Raw genomic sequence first — 23,393 nt, forward strand, 5'->3', positions numbered from 1 at the left:
CAGTAATGCTACCAGCAATATTGTTTTTGATATGTATACATTTCCCTTTATCATGACCTGGTACAAATACCTGTTCTCATCTAATACCTCAGAAGACAGACCTGGGTTCATAAAATACAGAAAAACAAGATTAAAGTAGATAATCATAAAGAATAAATCAATGTTATGATAAATGCTAAAACTTTACTCATATAGGTCTCTCTAGGGACTCTGTACTACATCTATGTTGAATAACTGCTCAAGTTTTTAATTGTTTAATATTATGTATTACACTGAGAACCAGAGTAGAAAAGTCGCTCACTTTCCTTGAAAAAAGCGAAAACACAGAGGACACCTAATCATCTTTACTAGAAGAGGCAAATCCAAATAACAGATACTCCCCCAGGACCAAACATGTGCAACCTAAAGAAAAATAGAAAACAATCCCTCTCTCATCCCCAGGAGACTGTAAGCAGGGCTTTGATAACAGCCAAATCTGCCAGAAACTGTGGGCACTTGAATTTATCACTGCACACTCCAGGTCATGATCTTTAAGATCCTGAAGATTTTAAAGTTTAGTTAAAGTTAGTTTTAAAGTTTTTTGTACTGGCAAAAGTTTCCAGATTTTCGGAGCTGGTTCAATGATAAAGATGGCTGCTGTGTTGACGATGAGCTGCTCACCTGCCCAGAGACCAGTTCAGCCCAACAAGGCATCTCTGGGGATTGTTTCACTCAGAGACTTAGGACTCAGGCAAGTTGTCCCTGGTTCATGCTTCATCTACAGAAAGATAGGAATACATCTTCCCCAACTGTAAAGTAGCATAAATGAGTCAAATGACAACAGCAAATGCCCCAGGAATTCAAAGAGGAAGAAAGCATAGAGTCTATCGTCATGTCTCATATATTAGCTTTGCTTTAGCAAAAAAGTCCGATTATAAATGTGCCACAATAATTATTTCATGAAAAAATTAATGAATTCTAATACCAGTCCTTAGAAGAAAAGTTATGACCAACCTAGATAGCATATTCAAAAGCAGAGACATTACTTTGCCAACTAAGGTCCGCCTAAGGCTATGGTTTTTCCAGTGGTCATGTATGGATGTGAGAGTTGGACTGTGAAGAAGGCTGAGCGCCGAAGAATTGATGCTTTTGAAGTGTGGTGTTGGAGAAGACTCCTGAGAGTCCCTTGGACTGCAAGGAGATCCAATCAGTCCATTTTGAAGGAGATCAGCCCTGGGTGTTCTTTGGAAGGAATGTTGCTAAAGCTGAAGCTCCAGTACTTTGGCCACCTCATGCGAACAGTTGACTCACTGGAAAAAGACTTTGATGCTGGGAGGGATTGGGGGCAGGAGGAGAAAGGGCCGGCAGAGGATGAGATGGCTGGATGGCATCACTGACTCGATGAACGTGAATCTGAGTGAACTCCGGGAGTTGGTGATGGACAGGGAGGCCTGGCGTGCTGCGATTCATGGGGTTGCAAAGAGTCAGACAGGACTGAGCGACTGAACTGAACTGAACTGAAGGACGTTAGCAGGACAGCTGGAAAGTTTTGAATAAGGCCAACAGATTGTAACAACAGTAATTTCTTGATTTTATAATTTTAAGGTAGTTCTGTAAGCAGTATCTTTTTTCTTAGGAGTTTACAAACTGAAATATTTAGGGGTAAAATGGCATTACGTTTGAAATGCACACACAATGGTTTCAAGAAAAAAAAATATGTACATATAGAGAGAAAATGGCAATGCAAATGTAGCAAAATACTACAAAGTTTGGGAACTCTGGGTAAACACTCTACAAAACTCTGCTGTTTTTTTTATTTTAAAATAAAATGTTAAAACCATACCCTGAGCACTTCTGTGTATATTGTGTAATCCAGTAAATATTAGGTTGGTGGAAAAGTAATTGTGGTTTCAGACCATGAATTTTAAATCACTGTAACTAGGCTCAAACACATCTTTATTAATCAAAATAGGAACTATTACAGTCAACATGTTTTTGCCATGAGAAATAAGTTTATTACTGTAGCGTAAAAATCCATGTTTCAGAATTTGATGAACTCTTGGGAATCATTTTCTGCCTTGTGTTGACTGTGGAAGCATTTTCCCTGCAAAAAGTTGTCGAGGTGCTTGAAGAAGTGGTAGTCAATTGCTGAGAGGTCAGGTGAGTATGGAGCATGAGACAAAACTTCAGAGCCCAATTTTTTCAACTTTTGAAGCACTGGTTGTGCAACATGTGGTCAGGCAGCTAAACCGCATTATGTTAACTGAGCACTCTGGAGTCAGTGCACCACAACTAGAGAGGGAAGCCCACGCACTGCAAAGAAAGATCCCCCTTGCTCTCAAGTAAGACCTGATACTGCCAAATAAAACAAAATTTTTAAGAAAAAGAAAGCAATTACAAAGGCATTTTTTAAATAATCAGGAAACTATATGTATAGATTATTAAATATTTTTAAGTGTGAAAACAGCATTATGGTTACATACAAAATCACATACGTTTTTTAGAGGTGCTTACCACAGTAATATATGATAAAATATCCACAAAAATCTACTTTAAATATTTCTGCAGATATAGAGCTAAAATCCTTAAACATTACTGACTAAACATGAAGGGACTCGGGGTTCATTTATTCTCTCCATTTTTCTCTGTGCTTGAAATTAATAAGAAAAAATCTAGAAAAGGAAATTACAATTGAAATCTGTTTTTAAAGCACAACCTTCTTTTCACTGTGCCCAACAAATTAGTATATAATTCTGCCCTTTTCTGATCTCTGAAAATTATTTACTTTTGGCCCACATAGTAGAAATTTAGTAATGATAACTGGATGAATAGCCAAGGGAATTGATAGCATATGCAGTATACCTACATTAATTTCTATCCCTAATATTTCTGATCAAAAGAAATTCTGCCACTGTAAAATGCTCATTTGGAGAACAGTCACAACTGAGTGGAACAATGGATCAAACAAAATGTCGGTCAATTCAGGTAGCTTTACTGAACCAAAATAAGATATTCCTACTACATTATGTATCTTGATTTTTAGAACCCTAAGAAAATTCAGTTACAACTCTAAATATGTGGAACTATATTCTTGAAGTGGCTTAATGACATCCTGAATTAATAAATGCAAAGAAATGATCACTAACAGAAAACACTGTTGTATTTTCTGGATGGGGGTAACCAATGGGCAAATAATTTCAAAACTATTATCATATGGGTAAAACGCATCTGTTAAAGTCCAACACAGGAGAACTTAGTAACTTTTTGCTCAGAGCTTCAAATTTTAAATTATTCACACAAAGGGCCTTTCTCAGCTCATCTGAAAACCACCAATATGGTTCCTCAAAATTATATAATTCAAATATTTCACTTATAGGCATCAGTAAATGAATCAAAACATTTCAGATCAACCGTTCTTTCCGAGTACACTGCCCTTAGTGAACTGAGTATATGAACAGCCTGCCTCCTTCTCCCCATCACAAGTACCTCCTTCCTCCTCATTCTCTTACCTCTACCACGAGTTCGCTTGCCTCGATCGGAAGGCTTGTCCCCTTGATTGCAATCAATTCCGTTCTCTTCACCTCTAACTAAAGTGGAAAAGAGCAAACAGCTACTAAAGACAAGGACAAAAAGACTCCTGCCCCTCAACAACAACAAAAATGTGTTTTAAGAAAGGTTAAAATTTAACCAAAGGGTTTAGAAAATACGATAAAACCAAGCCAGAGTGGCTCAAAAAAGTGACAGAAGAACTTGCTTAATTTGTAGGTAAAAATTCAAAAAGAAATCAAAATGACATACTACTTTTTTTTGTTGTTTGGACTTACCCTCCCATAAAGTTAAGTTTACTTCCAAAAAACTACCTTTGTTATGCAACGATATACAACAAAATTTGCTCATTGGTTAAGTTCAAAAGCTGGAAAGGCAAAGACTAGCCAACTGCAATACCAAGGAAATACTGAGTTCTTGGGGAAGTTAACTGTTAACACAGTCTTTTCTTCTCCTCATTCCTATATTGGCATTAGTGACTCTATATAATATAGAATATTTATAAACAATACTGGCACAGCTTGCTCCCCTCTTTCAGGGCTTAACTCTGCGAGTTGCCAGTGAGGCCTTCCATGGGCACTCTCTTTAAATTTGTGAAACCCCTATTTGTAATTCCCATCTCTCTGCCTTTGTTTTTCCCCAGAACATTATTTCTACATAATGCCATTAAAATACTATAATATTAATATGAAATGTTACTCTTCTTTTTTATTATTACATCTCACACTACTTCCCTTAAAGTCTTAGAAGGGCAGGGGCTTTCCTGTAGTCCCATGGCTAAGATTCTGTGCTCCCAGGTCTGCAGGGGCCCCAGGTTCAATCCCTGGTCAGGGAACTAGATCCCACATGCCTGCAACTAAAGATCTGGCATGCCACAACTAAGACCCAGCACAGCCAAATAAATACATAAATAAAAGTATATAAGTTTTTTAAAAGTCTTAGAAGGGCAAAGATTTCTGTATTCTTCATTGCTGTATGCCTTTAAGAATTTCTTCTACATTGTAGATACTCGATAAACATCTGTGGAATAAACTAGCCAAAGTTTGTAAGGGGAAATGTTAAATATTTATATTCTATTCATCCATAATTTAGCTACTTTGGTATGCCTGCACAGAAGGTAGTGTCATTCTGGGTGAATGATGCCAAAACCTGAGTTGAATGGAAAGTACTGAGAAAAATCTTCCCTATTCAACAACTTTCCTCTTAATCTAAACCCTGCAAATACCATGAATATCCGTAAGTAGGGAAGAATAAAGAGCTTTATCTATCTGCCAACAAAAAAACCCCTTCTTTAAAATTAGAAGATGCACTAGATTAGAGAAGGCAGTCTTAAGACACAACAGAACTACCTGCAGCCCAGGTCAGTGCTAATATGAAACCGCATCAGCTGGGTTTCTAACAAACTACTCAGTTGTAGCTAAGTGTTACTTGTATTAACAAATATTGCATTAAGGAAGTGGATTTATGGACATTCATTGAATCATTCTGATAGCTTTTTAGTATGCATGAAAATTTTTATAAAGCAAAGCTGAGGCTAAAGGTCTGTACTTACACTCTCTCCCACGATTGCCACCTCTTACTTTCCGGTTGTTGTTTCCACGTCCACGGCTCACTTCTCTCTCACTTCTCTTCTCTCTATTCTCTTTGTTTTCTGAACTTTCCTTTCCAAAATTCTTCTTCTTCCCTCCTACAGTCTCCCATGAAGTCTACCGAAAATAAGAGCATTTATTCAGAGCTGTCATTTAAAGCGTGTACAATCATCAAGGGTGTATGCATTTATCTTTTGAAACTAATTACCCCTACCTTACACCTTGCATGCCTTCCATTCTAATTCTTCTTCATAACTATACTGTACTTTCTGATGACAAAGACAGCAAATCTCTTGCTAGGTTCCTACTGCTATGGAAAGCACAAAAGATTACAGCACTAGCCTAACTGACAACATACTGTATGTTGTCCCACGACAGAGCCTTTTTCTATACTGATAAGAATAAAGCAAATGTTATTTCCCCAAGCTCCCACTCTATACCATCCCCACCTACCTCAGTAGTTGGCCAAACACCTATAATATACAGAACTAGTTCAAAGACTGTAAGATTTTACCCTAAAATCTCAAGAATACAATTTTCGCTATTCAGTTGTCTAAGATAACCATCTTAAAGAATTTAGTGGTTGACAAATTTGAGGTTAGTTTTTAAATACAGAAAATTTCAGCCCCCGAAGACCTGTTCTAATGAGAAGTTAAATGATTTATACAACCTCCTTTCTCCCACAAATCAAATCATACGCAGAAAAATCATGGAGAAAAGAATGAAACACTATGTTCTTACAGATATGAGTATTAGGATATCCATCAGGATGTTGCTGGGAGATCCCCAAACTGACCCATTCGTTTCTATTTACTTTTCCATAATTTTCCAAATCCACAGGGATTTGAAGTGATTCAATTTCAAACTAAGCAATAACTATTTTAAACTTAAAAAAAATCGTTATCCAAATAAATGTACGTGCATAAAATGATTGGATGTGAAAAAAAATACATATTAAAGCAAGTTATTTTCCACCTCTAAGCTTTAATTTTTAAAAAAATCAACAGCCAATAGTCATGGTAGAATAATCAGGTATTTTCAGTTGTGATGAACATCCATCCATTCTAACCTTCCAGGAAGTCTACCTGGCAATAGTGTCCAAATTTTATATTGGTTCAAAACTTCTGGCCCAGTAATTCTACTTTTTGGTTTTTATTCAGAGGAAATAATCTGATAATTGTACAAACATTTATATGCAGACAACGAACAACAGAACAAAAGAATGGAAAATTTCCCAAATATTTAGCTTAACAGACTACCTACTCTAGAACATTCATAAAGTGAGAAATATATAGCCAGTTAAAGAGTAATCCACGTGTTCACAGAAAGAGAGCCATAATATATAAGTGACGCAAGTTATCGGCAAACTGTATAAAATAGGATTACATTTTTAAGCTCAAATAGGAGCTTGTGTATTGCTGGAAAAAGTAGTAGTTATCTAAGTGAGGGCCTTTTAAGATCATTTACCTTTTTTATTGTTCTGCATTGTTTTTTAATTGCCAAAAACAATAAAGCTTATTTATTCCAGAAAAGAAATCCCACAGCATATAAACTCTATTATGTTTGCTGATATGAATAAACATGACAAATATGTAAGACTTCTATATAACACATTTGAGAGACAGTAACATCTTACCCTATTTTCATTCAGCAAAGGATACCCTTACTAAGCAAGTCTTGGCTTGTGATCAAAAACTAACCGGAACTTATATGGAGAGGAAAGCAGGGCCAGGAACCTTTAAGGGGCAAATAGACTAACACCACAGTGAATGCTAAAGGGAATACAACCACACATTTTGAAAAACAAGTCTACATGCATGCACACAGGCTTTCAAAGAAAACCAGATAATTACAAAAGATTTTCAACAGAACTTCTGGCAACCTTTGTCATCTATATTTTGCTACCTGTATAAGAGGTTTGAAGAAATGTTAACAGAAACCGTCTTCCAAGATAGCATATTTAGCAATCAAAAAAAGAGCTGTCTAGGCCAGTTTAGTCAAAATCACTCTCCTACCCCTTTGTATTTGCCAAGAACTAAACAATACAAACAGGTTTCCCAAGTGGCTCAATGGAAAGAATCCACCTGCCAATGCAGGCAACACAAGAGATCCAGGTTCGATCCCCAGGTCGGAAACTTCCCCTTGAGGAGGAGATGGCAACCCAATCCAGTATTCTTGCCTGGAAAATCCCATGGACAGAAAAGCCTGGCAGGCTACAGCCCACAGGATCACAAAGTGCTGGACACAACTGAGCATGCACCATACATACATACATATAAGAAATACAAACATACATATTTATAGTTAAGCACACTAACGCAAGTGACTTAAACTTCAAAACTATTTTATCACACAAACAGAACAGCACTATAATGAAATGAAAAGTTCAGTACTTAAGATTCTGTTCAGTGGTTTCCTTTGACAACTACTCTATTAGATAGACATATGCACCCCTACAAATAGTGAGGACAATTCCACTATTTTTTCAAAGTAACCATTTTCTTTCAGAAGGCCTTGCTACAGAACAAGATTAGCCAATTTGTTTGCTCTCATAGTTTACTTTGAACAGTTCCTGCTCCTAGCAATCAAGCCTACCATGCTCACATTCTCCAGCTGCCCACTCCAAATCATCTACCGCACGCAGGGGAAGATATTCCTTACAGCTGCTTACCCATGGCCGCTGCAGACAACAAAGAACAAGGCAAACAGGATGAAAGATGGACCACAGAATGATCCTAACAAACCAGGGTTTCAAAAGGACTTTCCCTCTGCCTCTCCATTTGCCCTATAGCCCTCTCACCTCCAAACAGGCAAAGGTCTTTTGTGTCTGTGTTCAGGCCCTAATTTGCAAGTTTCCAATCTTTTAGAAAACAACATGGCAGATCTACCCCCCAACTGTGTGATTTCTAGGTTCTAGAGGTAATCAAAGAGACTCTTCTAACTTTCAGCCCAGAAGCACCTCCTTCGAGTTCAGCTCCAAATGAGAAAAGGAAAGTTGAAACTCTTTATTGAGATAGAACTGGATGTTCATTTAAGACTTAAAAGATTAACCCAGCCACCACAGAAAATGAATGATGAATCTGTGGGAGCTAAAGGAAAGGCAAGAGAAAACAGCATCCAGGCCTATCTCTACCATATAAAAGAAAACAGGCCCCTCAATTAATAATCTGGAAATATTTCATTTATTTAGTGCTTCTTTTGAAAAAAGTAAGGCCAATTCAGTCCTTCAGTTCATTTTAAAAAATAAGTGAGACCCATTCTACACTGCATTCATTAGCAATGGGCCGAACACTCCCCATATGTTATAAAATCCAGCAAATACATGCCTAAGTGTCAGCAAACAAGAACTCTTCAAAATTTGATTTCCTCACTTAACAACATGCATTTTCCTGACAAACTGACATATTTGATAGTTTTATCATGTTGGACCAGTGTTATCTTGTACAGAATTTTAGCCACAGATACTGCTATACTCAAATAATGAAGTATTTTCCCAATTATCTGATGTTTATAATTATAAATTTCTTTCCACTTGCTTTCTTATTAAATAAAAAGATACTCATTTCAGTTTTGAGCTTGCCACAATAGTTCATTTTAATACAACCTATACCTAACAAAGTCTATCTGTAAAAATGAGAACCCAATTAAACCTAAACAATGATAAGGAAGGCACTTTTTGATGTGCTCATCTTTATATCCCATTTAGGTGAATAACTATTTTCATCTGCTCTGAAATTTATTTCCTCAATGAAAAAATACAAATTAAATATTGTGTAATTTCTATTTAGAAATCAAAAGACCAGAACTGACACCTGCCTCTGGTGTGGCTTTAGCAGCACCCTTTCTAAACTACAAAGGGAGGAGCTTTCGTGTGCCATGTGCATTCCTCAAACTTTACAAAGCTTAAAAAAATTTTTTTCTAATTTTATATAGCTGTCAGACTGTCATGAAAATGTGTCTGACACATAAGCAAACAGATATAACAGCAAATCCTGATTTTCTGTTAACCTAGAGATATAAGGAGTAGTGAGCAGTGATGGTTGAGATGAAGGAACATGAGCAGTGGAGCCAGTTAAGTTTTTCAGGTAGTGAAATGTCCACAGGCCCAGAGAATTTTGGCAACTGTGTAAGGCTGGACTAGATGACCAAGTTCTCTTCAGAGTCTTCAGATTCTACAACGTCATGAAGAAACCATACGTATATAACAAAACAGACATTTCTCGTTAGTGTTCTTTCTGGTTCTAAAATATATATGGAATGGCACCCATAATCCCCTCTACCTCTACCAAGTAAGAGATAAAGCTGAAAATGCAATATGAAGCTGGAGACAACGTTCAGCAACACAAATCAATTAATAATACTTACAGTGTCTGAATTCCCCTCCAGCAATACGTTGATAGCTTTGTTGACATCTCCATTACAGTCATGGAGAGCCACTATGCATTCATCCTGATTTTTTCCTGTCACCTCCATAAGCTGTTGAAATTATAAGAAAATGATTAGGGGAATCCAAAAAATTGGCACTTGATATTAATTTTAAGATTCTACTATATAAAGACAAAGATTATGCAATCCTTCCATATGAAGATGGCCTCTTCCAGACTGTGCGTGTACAATCTAAGATCAGGTTTACCTGCCTTTTTGGTGACTCCATGTCTTTTCACCAAAACTGGCAAAGTCAAGCTACAAATCAACCTTCCTCCAAGCTGACCAAGCATCAGATTCTTAATCAGCAGCATATACATACATACATACATACATACATACCAACATTCTCAGAACATTCAGGATTAGTTTTATGACTGCTCAAACTAGTTCATAGGCCTGGGATTCCCAAGTTTCTAAACTGCTCAAATGTTAAGTGGGACTATATATATTTCAAAAAATACTGGAGTGGGTTGCTGTTTCCTTCTCCAGGGGATCTTCCTGACCCAGGGATCAAACCTGGGTTTCCCACACTGCAGGCAGAATCTTTACAGTCTAAGCCACCAGAGAAGCCCTCCCAAAGACCAAGAATGAGTATATGGCCACAACTGCCAAACATCCAGTCTAACTGCTTGCATTGTACAAGTCTAGCAGTCTCTGACAACATTCCCTACCTGGGCTATTACTGCTTGGTTTAGAACATTCCACATACAAAATAACCTATAACACTTTAGTGAACGTCACTCAGTCGTATCTGACTCTTCACAACCCCCTGGACTAAGTCTGCCAGGCTCCTCTGTCCATGGAATTCTCCAGGCAAGACTACTGGAGTGTGTTGCCATGCCCTTCTCCAGGGGATCTTCCCAACCCAGGGATCGAACCCAGGTCTCCTGCACTGCAGGTGGATTCTTTACTATCTGGCCACCAAAGAAGCCCTATAACACTCTAAGGTCTCACAATTACAATTTGGCAGCTATCACAAAACTCACTCGTGGACATACTATTTTCTCAAGTGGCCTCAACAGGGTACTACTGTTTGAAATTAAAGAAATCTCCTTGGTGGGCTCCCTACAAGAAATATTAAGCTATTTAATATGTTCAACACAAGGAACAACCACAGATTAAGCACAATATAGGTTTCTCAATTATTAGTGAGCAAATATATGATCTAAATATCTGTTTAACTACATTTAACTATTTCAATATGCACCAATATCAGCTGCATTTCAAAATACTTTGGCCCCAACATCTGAAATGATTTCTCGGTGGTCATAAAACAATTAGCCTATCAAAAAGGCAGGTCTCCTGATCTCGTAAATACAGCTCTTTACACCACCCTATTCCATCTGATTTCCTTCCTGTGTTACCCAGCAAGACTATATACACTCTATAGCTTTCCAGTGCTGCAGTATTTGGATGTCTACTATCGAGGTTAGATTTTTATCAAGAATCTGTAGTGGCCCAACACCCATCACATGCAGTGATTAAGATGTACAGTTACTGTCAAAATTCCCCCAGTGACTGGATTAGTAAAAGGGAGAACCATCGTTAAAACTTAAAGCTCTGAAGTGTACCAGTGCTCTTGTTTGTGTGTCTGCCATACTCTTCAGATAAATATGTAGAAGTATGTCTCAAATAATTCATAAACCTCACTCCAGTGAATGAGTTCTATGACTTTTTAAGAAATCCTTTCTATGGCTTTCCAAAAATATCACTAAGTCTGATGACAGCAACTTAGGTAAGAACAGAGTTTACCACAGTAAAGTGCTAAAAGGTTCACCAAGGGACTTTCATTACAAGGAATTACTGGGAGACGTCTACCAAGGTAAGGTAAGGATTATAGCTTGGTTTCTAGAATCTTGAATGGAAAGAAACTCTTATCAAAAAAGAATAGCATGAAATTATGTTATCTCACCAAAATTCTAAATGAAGACATCACCCTAAAATTTAATAACTTTTCCAATCTATGTTTAGAATCATCACAATATGTTTAAATGCAATTCAGCTCTTCCTTAACATCAAACAAAATTTTCTGAGAATTTGTCAAATACTAAATATACTACCTATGCACAAGTATATACAATGTCAGCCTGCTTTCACAAATGCTCATTGTTCACATGTAACACTAATAATTCAGAAAGGTTCTACTGCTAAAATTGCTTCATTCTAGCCACCAATACAGGTATTTAATCACCAGTTCAAAAATCCAATTATTTGCAACTAAGTAAAAAACGTAATTTAAAATAAGAATCTCTAGTGAAATTACCTTTTAAAGCACAGTAAAATAGATTACAAAAATAACAGTATCCTTTGCCAGAAACATACCTGTTTAACTTTAGCTTCAAACTCTGAATCATTTTTATCAAAGATCACTTGAGCAAGACGCATCTGTTCAGCTGTTGCCTATAAAATCAAATACAACTGTTAAAAGATTTAATGCCAAAACCTGGTGCAAACAGAAAAAAGTTCTCAATCACTATGGTTACAAAAATACTGATTAACTAAAAAAACAAAAGGACTCTTCATTTAGACCTCTTAAGTGTATATAATGTGTTCCCATAAAGTAAATAAGTACCCAATTAAATAGCATAAAGGTCCCATTCCTTTGGCTAAATGACCTAAATGAAGTCCTGTTCATTTTCATTAGCCATGTGACTCATTTACATTTTCTTTTTTGAATTTTCTTTCCCTTGAGGAGATGAAGTTACAGCGTAACAGAAAGTAGAAGAACAGGAACAGTGCAAACTTCAGAATACAGGCTTAGACCCAGCCTTGCGGTCAAAAAGCAAAAGAGCTTTCCTATCAACTCAAGACCAGTTCTGAAGAGAAGGCTGTACTTACCTAAAGGAAAACTTTTAAGTTACATTTTTAGCCACAGTTTTTTTTAACGATTTTCATTTAACAGAATTTTAAAAGAACCAACTTTCAAACACTAAAATTAGCCAGCTACAGAGAAAATTCTTTTCCAGCTGCTTTTTTCACTCAAAACCATTTTTCTAAAAAAAAAAAAAAAAGACCAAGTTACTGAATTTTTGAGGTTTACTTTTGTAGTATTTCTGCCAATTAAAAATTTAGAAAGGCATTAAAAAAAAAAAAGTAATTCTTGGGAATTCCCTGACAGCCCAATAGTCAAAATTGCACTTTACTACTGAGGGCATGGGTTCAATTCCTGGTCAAGAAACTAAGATCCCACAAGCTTCATGACACAACAAAAATAAATAAATAAACAAAAATTATAAGATTTTTTAAAAAACTTCAAAGAAAATCTGAAAAGGTAACAGCAACATACCCAAAGGTACCATAATTTTGACAATAAAACCAGATGAGGGATACACAGGAAATCTCTGGTCTCTCGGCAACATTCTAATAAATCTAAAATTACTTCAGGGCTTCCTTGGGGGCTCAGTTGTGAAGAATCTGCCTGCCAATGCAGGAGATACAAGTCTGATTCCTGGTCCAGGAAGATTCCACATGCAGCAGGGCAACCACAACTACTGAGCCTGTGCTTTAGAGCCTGGAAGCCACGACGACCGAGTCCACAGACGCTAGAGCCCGGGATTCTCAACTGGAGAGTAGCCCCCACAGCTAGGAAAAAGCCCATGCAGCAACAAAGACCCAGCACAGACAAAATAAATAATAAACTCTTTTGGAGTAATTTTGTTTAAGTAAAGTTACTACTGCTAGCTAAAATCTATACTAACTCCTAACATAAACATTTTTAAAGTTAAATCATATAAATTAATGAATGAGCTTGGGGTGGGGGATTCACTAAATGCTAATAATAAACAGCTTTTCATCTTTGCTTTTAATATGAAAAGAAAAGTGAAGTCGCTCAGTCATGTCCGACTCTTTGTAACCCCATGGACTGTAGCCCACTAGGCTCCTCTGTCCATGGGATTTCTCCACATTGCAGGCAGATGCTTTAACCTCTGAGCCACCAGGGAGGCCTGCTTTTAATATAGATTCATAATAATCTTGATGGTGGCGGTGAGGAGGTTGTTAGTATTTCTTACAATGTAAAAACACTTTTCATAAGACCTTTCCAGTTCATGTGTGTGGCTGATTATTCAAGCTCCAGATAGCTTTGGCCAGTTCCCTCCAACCAAATGGCCAATCCTTTGATCCCAACCTATGCCTGCTGTGATCTCAGCTGAAGTGCTAGTATATTACAGAAAGATGTTGACATTACAGAAACACTGTCTACACATATGGCCAACTTTACCTCAATCCTCATCAGTATACATAAGGGGCTTCTTTACATACACCCTCAAATGAGAAGTCCCAGTGCTGCAGCCTAAAGAACCAAGGTATGAAATAAGTGAATGAGGTAAAAGGGAAAACCAAAGGGAAAAATGAGTTCTGGAAAGATGGCACTTCCACATTATATATCTGAGTTTTGGGAAGTGGCAACCACTTATGAGTCAAAGTAAACCACTGGGACAGGCTTCCCTGGTGGTCCAATGGTTAAGAATCTGCCTCACAATGCAGGGGACACAGGTTCAATCCTTGGTATGGGAAGATCTCACATGCCACGGAGCAACTAAGCCCATGCACCACAACCACTGAGCCTCCACCCTAGAGCCCTCAAGCCACAACTACTGAGCCCATGTGACGTGCAGCTAGAACCCATGCTCAACAAGAGAAGCTTCTGCAACAAGAAGCCCACACCCCACAACCAGAGAATAGCCCCCACTCGCTATAACTAGAGAAAAGCCTGAGCACAGCAACAAAGACCCAGTGCAGTCAAAAATAAAAATAAACAATTTCTAAAAACCCACTGGGATAAAAAAGAATATATATACTATATATATATACATGAATCATTTTGCTGTAGAGCAGCAATTAACACACGATAAATCAACTATACTTCTATAAAAATAAATAATAAAATTAAAAATACATTTTAAAAAAAAAAGTAAACCATTGGAGCTCTTCGTGCTAAAATCCCACATGATTAATTTCTGTCCATTTTCCCTAATACCAATCCCTCCTACTCTCTGAGCTTCAAGTCTAAAAATCGTGCCTCACTCATATTCACTCAGCCTTGCTCCAATCCAAGCATATGAATGCTCATTGCTTAACATAAATTTCCTTAAATAACAAAACTTACACACAGCCCACAAGAAAATCACAGTGACTCATAATGTGACTACCTAATACCAAAAACTACTTACTTGGCACTTACATAATTTTCTCTGATATCAAAAGCAAAATACTAACCATTACTACTTTGTAGGGTCACATTATCGATTGTAAACACCTGTATTATATTTATTGGCTGCATAAAAATCTACTAGATAGGTCTTGCATTTTACTCTATAAACTTTCATTACAATCTAAACACTACAGGAGTCATTATTACACTTAATCTTTTATATATTTTTATATATATATATATTTATATATATATGTATCTCCAGGATAGCTTTCTTAGAATACATACAAAGATGGGTCAAAGAAGTGTCTAGAAAAACGTTAAAAGAAGTTTCATACATCTGCTCAAAAATGCTCCTCACAAAGGCTGCAAAAATTTATAATTAACAGTGTAAAAGGGTCTGCTTTCTCAAAATTCAGTTTTTAAAAAATGCAAATTTAACCAATTGAAAATAAAGATGGTCTCTATTTGGTTTCATTTTACTTCGTAGATCATTAGTAACAGTAATCTTTTAAAAAATAAACTTACTAATATACTCATGATAAAAAAAGACTATGAGAGAAGAGCGTAGGAGAGCTGAAACATCTTCATTTTGCAACCACCACAGGAAAAATTAATTCAAATAAGAATCATCAATGAATGCTCATTCTAAAGGGGAAAGTTCAATGAGGAAGAGGTTATTTACACCGGGTCTCAAAGTGTCTCCACAAAGACTATTTTTTAGTTGTTGGCCAAGACATCATAACAGTAAGGGAAATGGGCAAAACCTTGACAGTGATCAAAATTAACATCCTCAGTGAGGCAGAAACATCATGTGATGTTACACGTGGGACTCAGAAATACTCCATGTCAGTTAAACAGCATTCCAAATAGACATCTATAACCTGAATCTAATCATAAGGAAACATCAAACAAATTCAAACTAAACATTTTTTATATTAACTGGTATTCCTTCAAAATTGCTATTATTTCAGAAGACCAAGAAAGGCTGAGAACGGTTCCAAATTAATGAAGACTAAAAAAGCTTGTCAAGCAAATAGGATATAATGATTTTGTACTGGAAAGAAACATGATATAAAAGACATTATTGGAGTAAATGACTATATTGGAATAAATGAAAGTTCCACATTGACAAAACTGGAACATTAACTGTAGAGAACACTGCAGCAATGATAAATTTATGAAATTTGATAGTGAAAGTGTGTTGGCACAAAGAAACATCTTAGTTCTAACTTTATGGCAAAACTAAAATTCCAGGGACAGGACTTCTCTGGTGGTCCAGTGGCTAAGACTCTGTGCTCTCAATGCAGGGCACCCAGGCTCGATCCCTGGTCAGGGACCTAGATCTCAAATGCCACAACTAATAATTTGTATGCCACAACTAAAAGATCCCTTGTGTCTCAACTAAGCCCCAGTACACCCAAATAAATAAATAAATATACATATATTTTAAAATCCCAGGGACAACAACAACATAAAACTAGGTGTCAAGGTATCTCTTACAAACCTCAAAATACAAACATGACAAGAAAAAAACAACAGTTACAACACCTGCGTGGACTTAACTGTGACAGAGGCCAGCACTGGGGTGTCTGACTAGTCGAAGAACAGGAAACCCCATGTAGCCAAGTGGCATTTACTTGAAAGTAAGGTTGGGCAATTTGTGAACAGCATCTGGTACTAAAGGGTTTTTGACAACTCCAATAGCAAACTAAGTTACAGGATTGCAGAAAGGTTGAAATAGGCAGGAGGAATACCATCAAAAACTACTGAAACTGACCAGCAGCCATGAAATTAAAAGACGCTTATACTCCTTGGAAGGAAAGTTACGACCAACCTAGACAACACATTAAAAAGCAGAGACATTACTTTGCCAACAAAGGTCCATCTAGTCAAACCTATGGTTTTTCCAGTAGTCATGTATGGATGTGACAGTTGGATTATAAAGAAAGCTGAGCACCAAGGAATTGATGCTTTTGAACTGTGGTGTTGGAGAAGACTCTTGAGAATCCCTTGGACTGCAAGGACATCCAACCAGTCCATCCTAAAGGAGATCAGTCCTGGGTGTTCACTGGAAGGATTGATGTTGAAGCTGAAACACCAATACTTTGGCCACTTAATGCGAACAGCTGACTCATTTGAAAAGACCCTGATGCTGGGAAAGATTGAGGGCAGGAGAAGAAGGGGACGACAGAGGATGAGATGGTTGGATGGTATCACCGACTCAATGGACATGAGTTTGGGTAGGCGCCAGGAGTTGGTGATGGACAGGGAGGCCTGACGTGCTGCAGTTCATGAGGTCTCAAAGAGTCGGACAAGACTGAGCAACTGAACTGAACTGAACTGACCAGCTAAAGTTCCCATCAAGAGAAAATACTGGAAGTAGAATCAAAATTGGGCCACATATACAGAAAATTCCAAAAAAAGTCCACACTGGGGGAACAGAACAAAGCCAGGAAATCTCAGAAAGCAAGCCAACATAATTACATAGGTAAAGAGGAAACACTGAAATGAGAAAAGCCACTCTGAACCATGTTGCCATGTAAAAGTTCAAGACTCAGTTCACATAAAAATGAGCAATCTAAAACTAAAGGTCAAACCCAATACAAAGTTAGTATAAGAGAAAAAGAATAAGCAAGGTAATACCCCCCATAACCAATGACAGTAGACCAAAAAAGGTGCCTAGGGAAAAAAGTAAAACTGCTATCTTCTGTTTCAATATGTACTAAAAGACTAAGCATGAAGAAAAAGATAAAAACATAAAAGAATAACATTTTATGTCTACATTTTTCTAACTTAGAAATGAAAGTGAAAACTAAACTGAAAAGAACACAAAAATAAACTTAACAATTAATGCTATAAGAGAAATAAAAGGCAAAAGAGGAAAAATACTTAAAAGTAAAAACGAAATTTAAAAAAGGAAATTTAATAAAGGAATGGGAGAAAAGAAAGTGTCAAATGTTGAATGTAGGCAAAAGACAACCCAACCTCAATCTATGGAGAATACAAGTCTCTGAAGATGACAAGGACAGAAAGGGAACAATACAAAGATTTAAAACTAAAATTCAAGAAAAATGTCTGGAAAGCAAATAGAATAATGTTTAAATTTTTGAACAAAAACACCATACTTAAGAACATCAATGCATAACAATCCACACTAGGATATTTTTTAGTAAAATAGCTGGACTTTAAAACAAAAATATCCATGTGTATGTAGGCAGAAATAACAAGACTTCTGAGGGAAAGAAATCAGAGTTATCAATAAACTTGTCAAGAGCAATGCTTTAATGCAAAAAGAAAATAAACATTTTAAGATATTCAAGTAGAGGAAGTAAGAGCCAAACATGTATAGCCAAAAAAAATGACTTTAAAGTCAAATACAAAGGGCATAACTCATTACCAGCACCACAGAACACTGGGATGATTATTCCCATGAGCCTTTCCTGAGGAATCAACAACAGCATTGGCTTCAGGTAAATAATCTAAATGACTAGAGATACTGACCTAAGTACATGCTTAACAGTCACAATATCTATTGTAGACGTAAAACTAAATGATGTCTCAAATGGAGAAAGTACAGTATACAACTAACTGGCACACGAACAGGGCATGTAGGTATAGGATACTATTTAAAGAGGGATAGAAGGGCACTCCCACAAGTTCCAGATGGAGCTTATCGGCTGATTCAGGTGCCATGAATACCAAAGGCTATACCCTGGAACAGTGAGTGTACCAATCTGTCCTTTGTGCTGGCATTACCAGTCACATCATTTCTTTCACTTGAGGGCTACCTCTATCAAGTAAAATATGCTTTCAAGGTTATTAATAAGGCTGTCATAGCAAAAAACCATGTAGTGACCCTCATAAAAGAGAGCAGATGACAAATCACTAAAGTCTAGCAGAGTGACTATTCAAGATAACCAGAAACGCTGGCTGTGTCAAGAAACAATAGAATGGCAGCTGACAATGGTTCCACGTTATGAGTCACATTATGAGACAGCAAATGGCCAAAACAAGTGTGGCTATGAGACCCCAGTTGTATTCAAGAACTGGAGACACTTACTTCCCAGGTCTATACACAGAGTGCCTGTTGGTTGTTGAATAATTTTCACCAATACTAATAAAAACTGAGGCACTCAGATGTACAAGTGTGATTATCCTGCAAATTAATGCTGTTAGTTTAAAAGCTGCTACAGAAGGAGCTAAAGCAAATAAGCTAAGCAGTTTCATTGAAATTTCACATCTGAAGAAACTATTCAACTAGGCATTTCTTCTATCAACTGATTTCAAGGTAAAGCTGAAAATTCTAAATTCAAAAAAAAAATTTTTTTTACAGAATCAGAACTAATACACACATCGTTGCTCCAGCAAAGAATGTAAACATTTATATTCAGTATGTTGAAACCTGATGCCAATGACCAAGATATTACATAAAAACAAGGTAACGTTTATGGAGGCCCCTGGAATGAAAAAGGTCAAGTTCCCTAAGTTGAAAACTGTGTATAAATAAAAATAGCACTGGGCACAGGAGAGGTGGTGTAAAAATGGGGAAGATATGGTAATAGTTTTAGCACTGTTATTTTAAAGGCTGTATATACACATAATGTGAGATAAAGCAAATGAGTAATTTGGGGATATTCTAATTACGCCAACCCCTGGGTTCTGAAGAAACTAGGATTCTCAGTGTAGAAATAATGAAAATGTAATATAAAAAACGAAAATGAAAATTCTGTAGTCCTGAATTTGAACTACCAGCATTATTAACTCATGAGGCATTTTTACTTTTCAGTCTGTCCACTGGAGAGACCTATAAACAATGACAAACCCAAATCCGTTACCAGATGGAGGTCTCTAAGTGCCATTTCCCACTAAAAGATGCCAGGATACCCTAGCACAATGTCTGATCAAGGTATGCAGCAGAAATTATACAAGAGAAGTCTGGAGTAATTTATAATGCCAGCTTATGAAGAAACTATCAAAGATCACTAAAAACAAGTCCAAAAGTCCTCAGGATCCAATTTCAAGAGACCTGGCTAAAGATGGGATAATTTCAACTTTAAAGAAAAAAAAACAACTAGGAATAATTAAAACCCTTTAAATGGTAAAACTTGTAAGTTCATAATATTTTTAATATTAAGTATTCATTTTTGGAGGATAGGTAACCAAGTAATTATTTTTAAAATATATCAATATACTCTTCAAATGTGTAAGTGGTCATGAAAAACTGCTGCAGATCAGAAGAGACTAAGGAGACATGACAACAAATTGGATCGGATCCTGGAACAGAAAAGAGACCTTAGTGGAAAAACTAGAGAAGTCCAAATAAAGTCTGTATTTATTTAATAATATTGTGCCAATGTTATCTTCCTCTTGACAAATAATCACATAGGACAGAAGTCAGTAAACTACAGTCTAAGATCTGATTTTGTACGGTGTGCCAGCTAAGAAAGGTTTTTAGCATTTAAAAATGTTGTAATACAACAAAAACAAAGAAAGAACATGCAACAGAGACTGTGTGTGGCCTGCAGGCCAGAAAGTATTTGTCATCTGGCCCTTTCTGGAAAAACTTTACCAATATTTAATATAAAATGCTAGGATTAAGGGAAGCTGGATAAATGTTGTAGAGACCTCTATCATTTTCCAAATTTTTTTTCTAAATCTTAAAATTATAAACCTCTTAGCTAGAACAACCAAGACAAAAGACATTAAGTCTCAAGTTATTAAAATTAGGAATGAAATGAGAAACATCACTACAAACTTCAGAAGAATTAAAAGGATTGTAAGAAAATAACCATGTACAAGTTTATGCCATCTAGCTGAATAACCTAGACAGAAGTCAACAATTCTTTCTAAAAGGCAAATTCCTAAAAAGATGCAAACTCCTGAAACTGACTCAAGAAAGACTGAAAATCTGTAACAGTGATTGAATTAGTCAAAAAGAAGCTCCCACAGAGAAACTCAGGCCCAGATGACTTCACTGGTAAATCCTATCAAACAATGAAAGAACACCAATCATCAATTTTTCACAAACTTTTCCAAAACACAGAGAAGGGAACCATCCTAATGCATTCTATAAGGCCAGTATTACCCTGATACCAAAAGCAAAGACATCACAAGAAAACACAACTACATAAAAATATTCCCCCCACAAAATCCCAGCAAACCCTAGCATACCAGCTACACACAAAAAAAGAATATATACTGTGACCAAGTTAAGTTTATCTCAAGAATGCAAGGTTGTTTAACATCTTAACATAATATATCATATTAAGAGAATAACAGACAAAGCATGATTATTTCAGTAGACACAGAAAAAGAATTTAATAAGATCCAGTACCCCTTCAGGCTTAAAGCTCAACATTCAGAAAACTAACATCATCGCAACAGGTCCTATCACTTCATGGCAAATAGATGGGGAAACAGTGGCTGACTTTATTTTTATGGGCTCCAAAGATCACTGCAGATACTGCAGCCATGAAATTAAAAGACACTCACTCCTTGGAAGGAAAGTTATGACCAACCTAGACAGCACATTAAAAAGCAGAGACATTACTTTGCCAACAAAGGTCCATCTAGTCAAAGCTTTGGTTTTTCCAGTAGTCATGTATGGATGTGAGAGTTGGACTATAAAGAAAGCTGAGCACCAAGGAATTGATGCTTTTGAACTGCGGTGTTGGAGAAGACTCTTGAGAATCCCATAGACTGCAAGGACATCCAACCAGTCCATCTTAAAGGAGATCAGTCCTGGGTGTTCATTGGAAGCACGGATGCTGAAGCTGAAACTTCAATACTTTGGCCACCTCATGTGAAGAGCAGACTCATTTGAAAAGATCCTGATGCTGGGAAAGATTGAGGGCAGGAGGAGAAGGCGATGACAGAAGATGAGATGGCTGGACGGCATCACCGACTCAATGGACACAAGTTTGGGCAGTGTCCAAACTCTGGCAGTTGGTGATGGACAGGGAGGCCTGGCGTGCTGCAGTTCACGGGGTCGCAAAGAGTCGGACACAACTGAGCGACTGAACTGAACTCCTTTAGGATAAACAAACTCCAACAAATTAGAAATAGAAGGGAACTTCCTCAACTTAATAACAACTTTAACTTAAACCAACAACTTTAACAATCTACTTACTGGTGAAAGACAACTGAAAGCTTTCCTCCTAACATCAAGAACAAAATAAGGATGTTTGTTCCAGCCATTTGTGCTGGAGAGTCTAAACAAAGTCTTTCAACAATTAAGTGAGGAAAGTAGAATATATTCATGAACTAAATTCTTATGGCTAAAATGCCAACACACACATACACACACACTCACTCACTCAATCTCTCTCTCTCAGGAAAACACCCAAACTTGAAAAACATAGTACAAGTATTATACAGTATAGGGCCAACAGTAATTTGGTAAATAACCATCATGAAACTGTTCATCAATGAAGAATTATCTTCCTATAAGATCCAAAAGTTCCTATTATAAAAATTATTAAATCACAAAGAACAGCTTCTGTTTTATGGCTAGGAAGATCTCAGAGGTAGTAATCCAGTTCAACTGCATACTGCACCCCTATGTAATTTACTCATGCTTTATGCTAAGTGTTACTGGCACAGGCCTCCTAACTACCAGAGGTGTGGGGTATCCAGTGTTAACAATCATGCTGCCTCCCAACTAGGGAAGAAGCTATTTGAACAGTCTTTAAGAAAGCAGTCATGAGAGTCCAGGCTAGTGTGGCCAAGAGAAGGAAGGGATGTAAAAGGAGATGTTTCTTTTATCACTTTATACTTGCAGATTGAGAAAAGTGACCACAACAAGTGCAAGATCTGGGAGAACTCTGCCTACATTCGTCATAAGAAACCTGTGAGAATCCAATGAAAACAGGCACAAAGAATGAGAGAAACGAGAATGGGCGGCAAAGTGGAAAGCAGTCAAGAGTACGTAAAATCACCAGGACCCTAAAGCAGGTGTCTATACCAAGAAAATAAAATGAGCACAACTTTCTGGGATGAAGGTGATGTCCTGTATCTTGATAGGAGACTGGGTTACTCAAAATGTATACAAAAAATATATATTTTAAAATATATTTAAGTGATCTGATACATTAAAATGCACCTGTATGTAAATTTCACCAAAAAAAAAAAAAAAAGAGAGAAACCTAGACAAATATTAAGCTCTAGTTAATGACATATAAGCAAGAGTGTCCAGGGGTATATCATATAGATGTATTTGAAATGCATAAAAAATTGAGATGGCATGATGGATAGCTAGTCTAATGTGATAAAAACAAATAGAGCAAAAAGGTAATTGTGAGGGGGCTGTCCTGGTGGTGTGTGGTTAGGAATCCACCTGCCAATGCAGGGAACACCGGTTTGATTCCTGATCCAGGAAGATTCCCACATGTTGCAAGGCAACTAAACCCACGCACCACAACTATGGAGCCTGTGTTCCCCAGAGCCTGTGCTGTGCAACGAGAAGCCACCACAATGAGGAGCCTGCACACCACAACTAGAGAGTAGCTCCCAGCTCGCTCTAACTAGAAAAAGCCCGTGAACACCGACGAAGACCCAGGGTAGACAAATAAATACATAAACAATTTTTTAAAGGTAACTGTGAACTTGTGGGTGTTCGCTGTACAAGTCTTTCACCTTCTCTTTATATTTGAACATTTTCATAATAAAATATTAGGGGGGAATTTCAGCAGACCAGA

At 37.0% G+C, this 23,393-nt stretch overlaps 1 protein-coding gene across 2 annotated transcripts in view; it reads right to left on the minus strand.

The window, feature by feature from the left end:
- Positions 1-23,393, minus strand: part of UBAP2 (ubiquitin associated protein 2) — a 114,114-nt gene that overhangs the window by 53,834 nt on the left and 36,887 nt on the right. The window contains exons 1-5 of one of the 2 annotated variants that reach the window (XM_018052370.1): positions 12,381-12,498; positions 11,865-11,942; positions 9,480-9,590; positions 5,078-5,231; positions 3,489-3,566 (exon numbers count right to left, since the gene is read on the minus strand). In XM_018052370.1, the coding sequence (XP_017907859.1) occupies positions 3,489-3,566; positions 5,078-5,231; positions 9,480-9,590; positions 11,865-11,927 (406 nt within the window). In that variant the 5' untranslated portion in view covers positions 11,928-11,942; positions 12,381-12,498. Of the gene's footprint in view, positions 1-3,488; positions 3,567-5,077; positions 5,232-9,479; positions 9,591-11,864; positions 11,943-12,380; positions 12,499-23,393 lie in introns of those variants that run through there. The other variant, XM_013966140.2, reaches the window with a different exon arrangement.

The sequence above is a fragment of the Capra hircus genome, chromosome 8 (assembly GCF_001704415.2).
Source record: "Capra hircus breed San Clemente chromosome 8, ASM170441v1, whole genome shotgun sequence".
NCBI lineage: Eukaryota > Metazoa > Chordata > Mammalia > Artiodactyla > Bovidae > Capra > Capra hircus.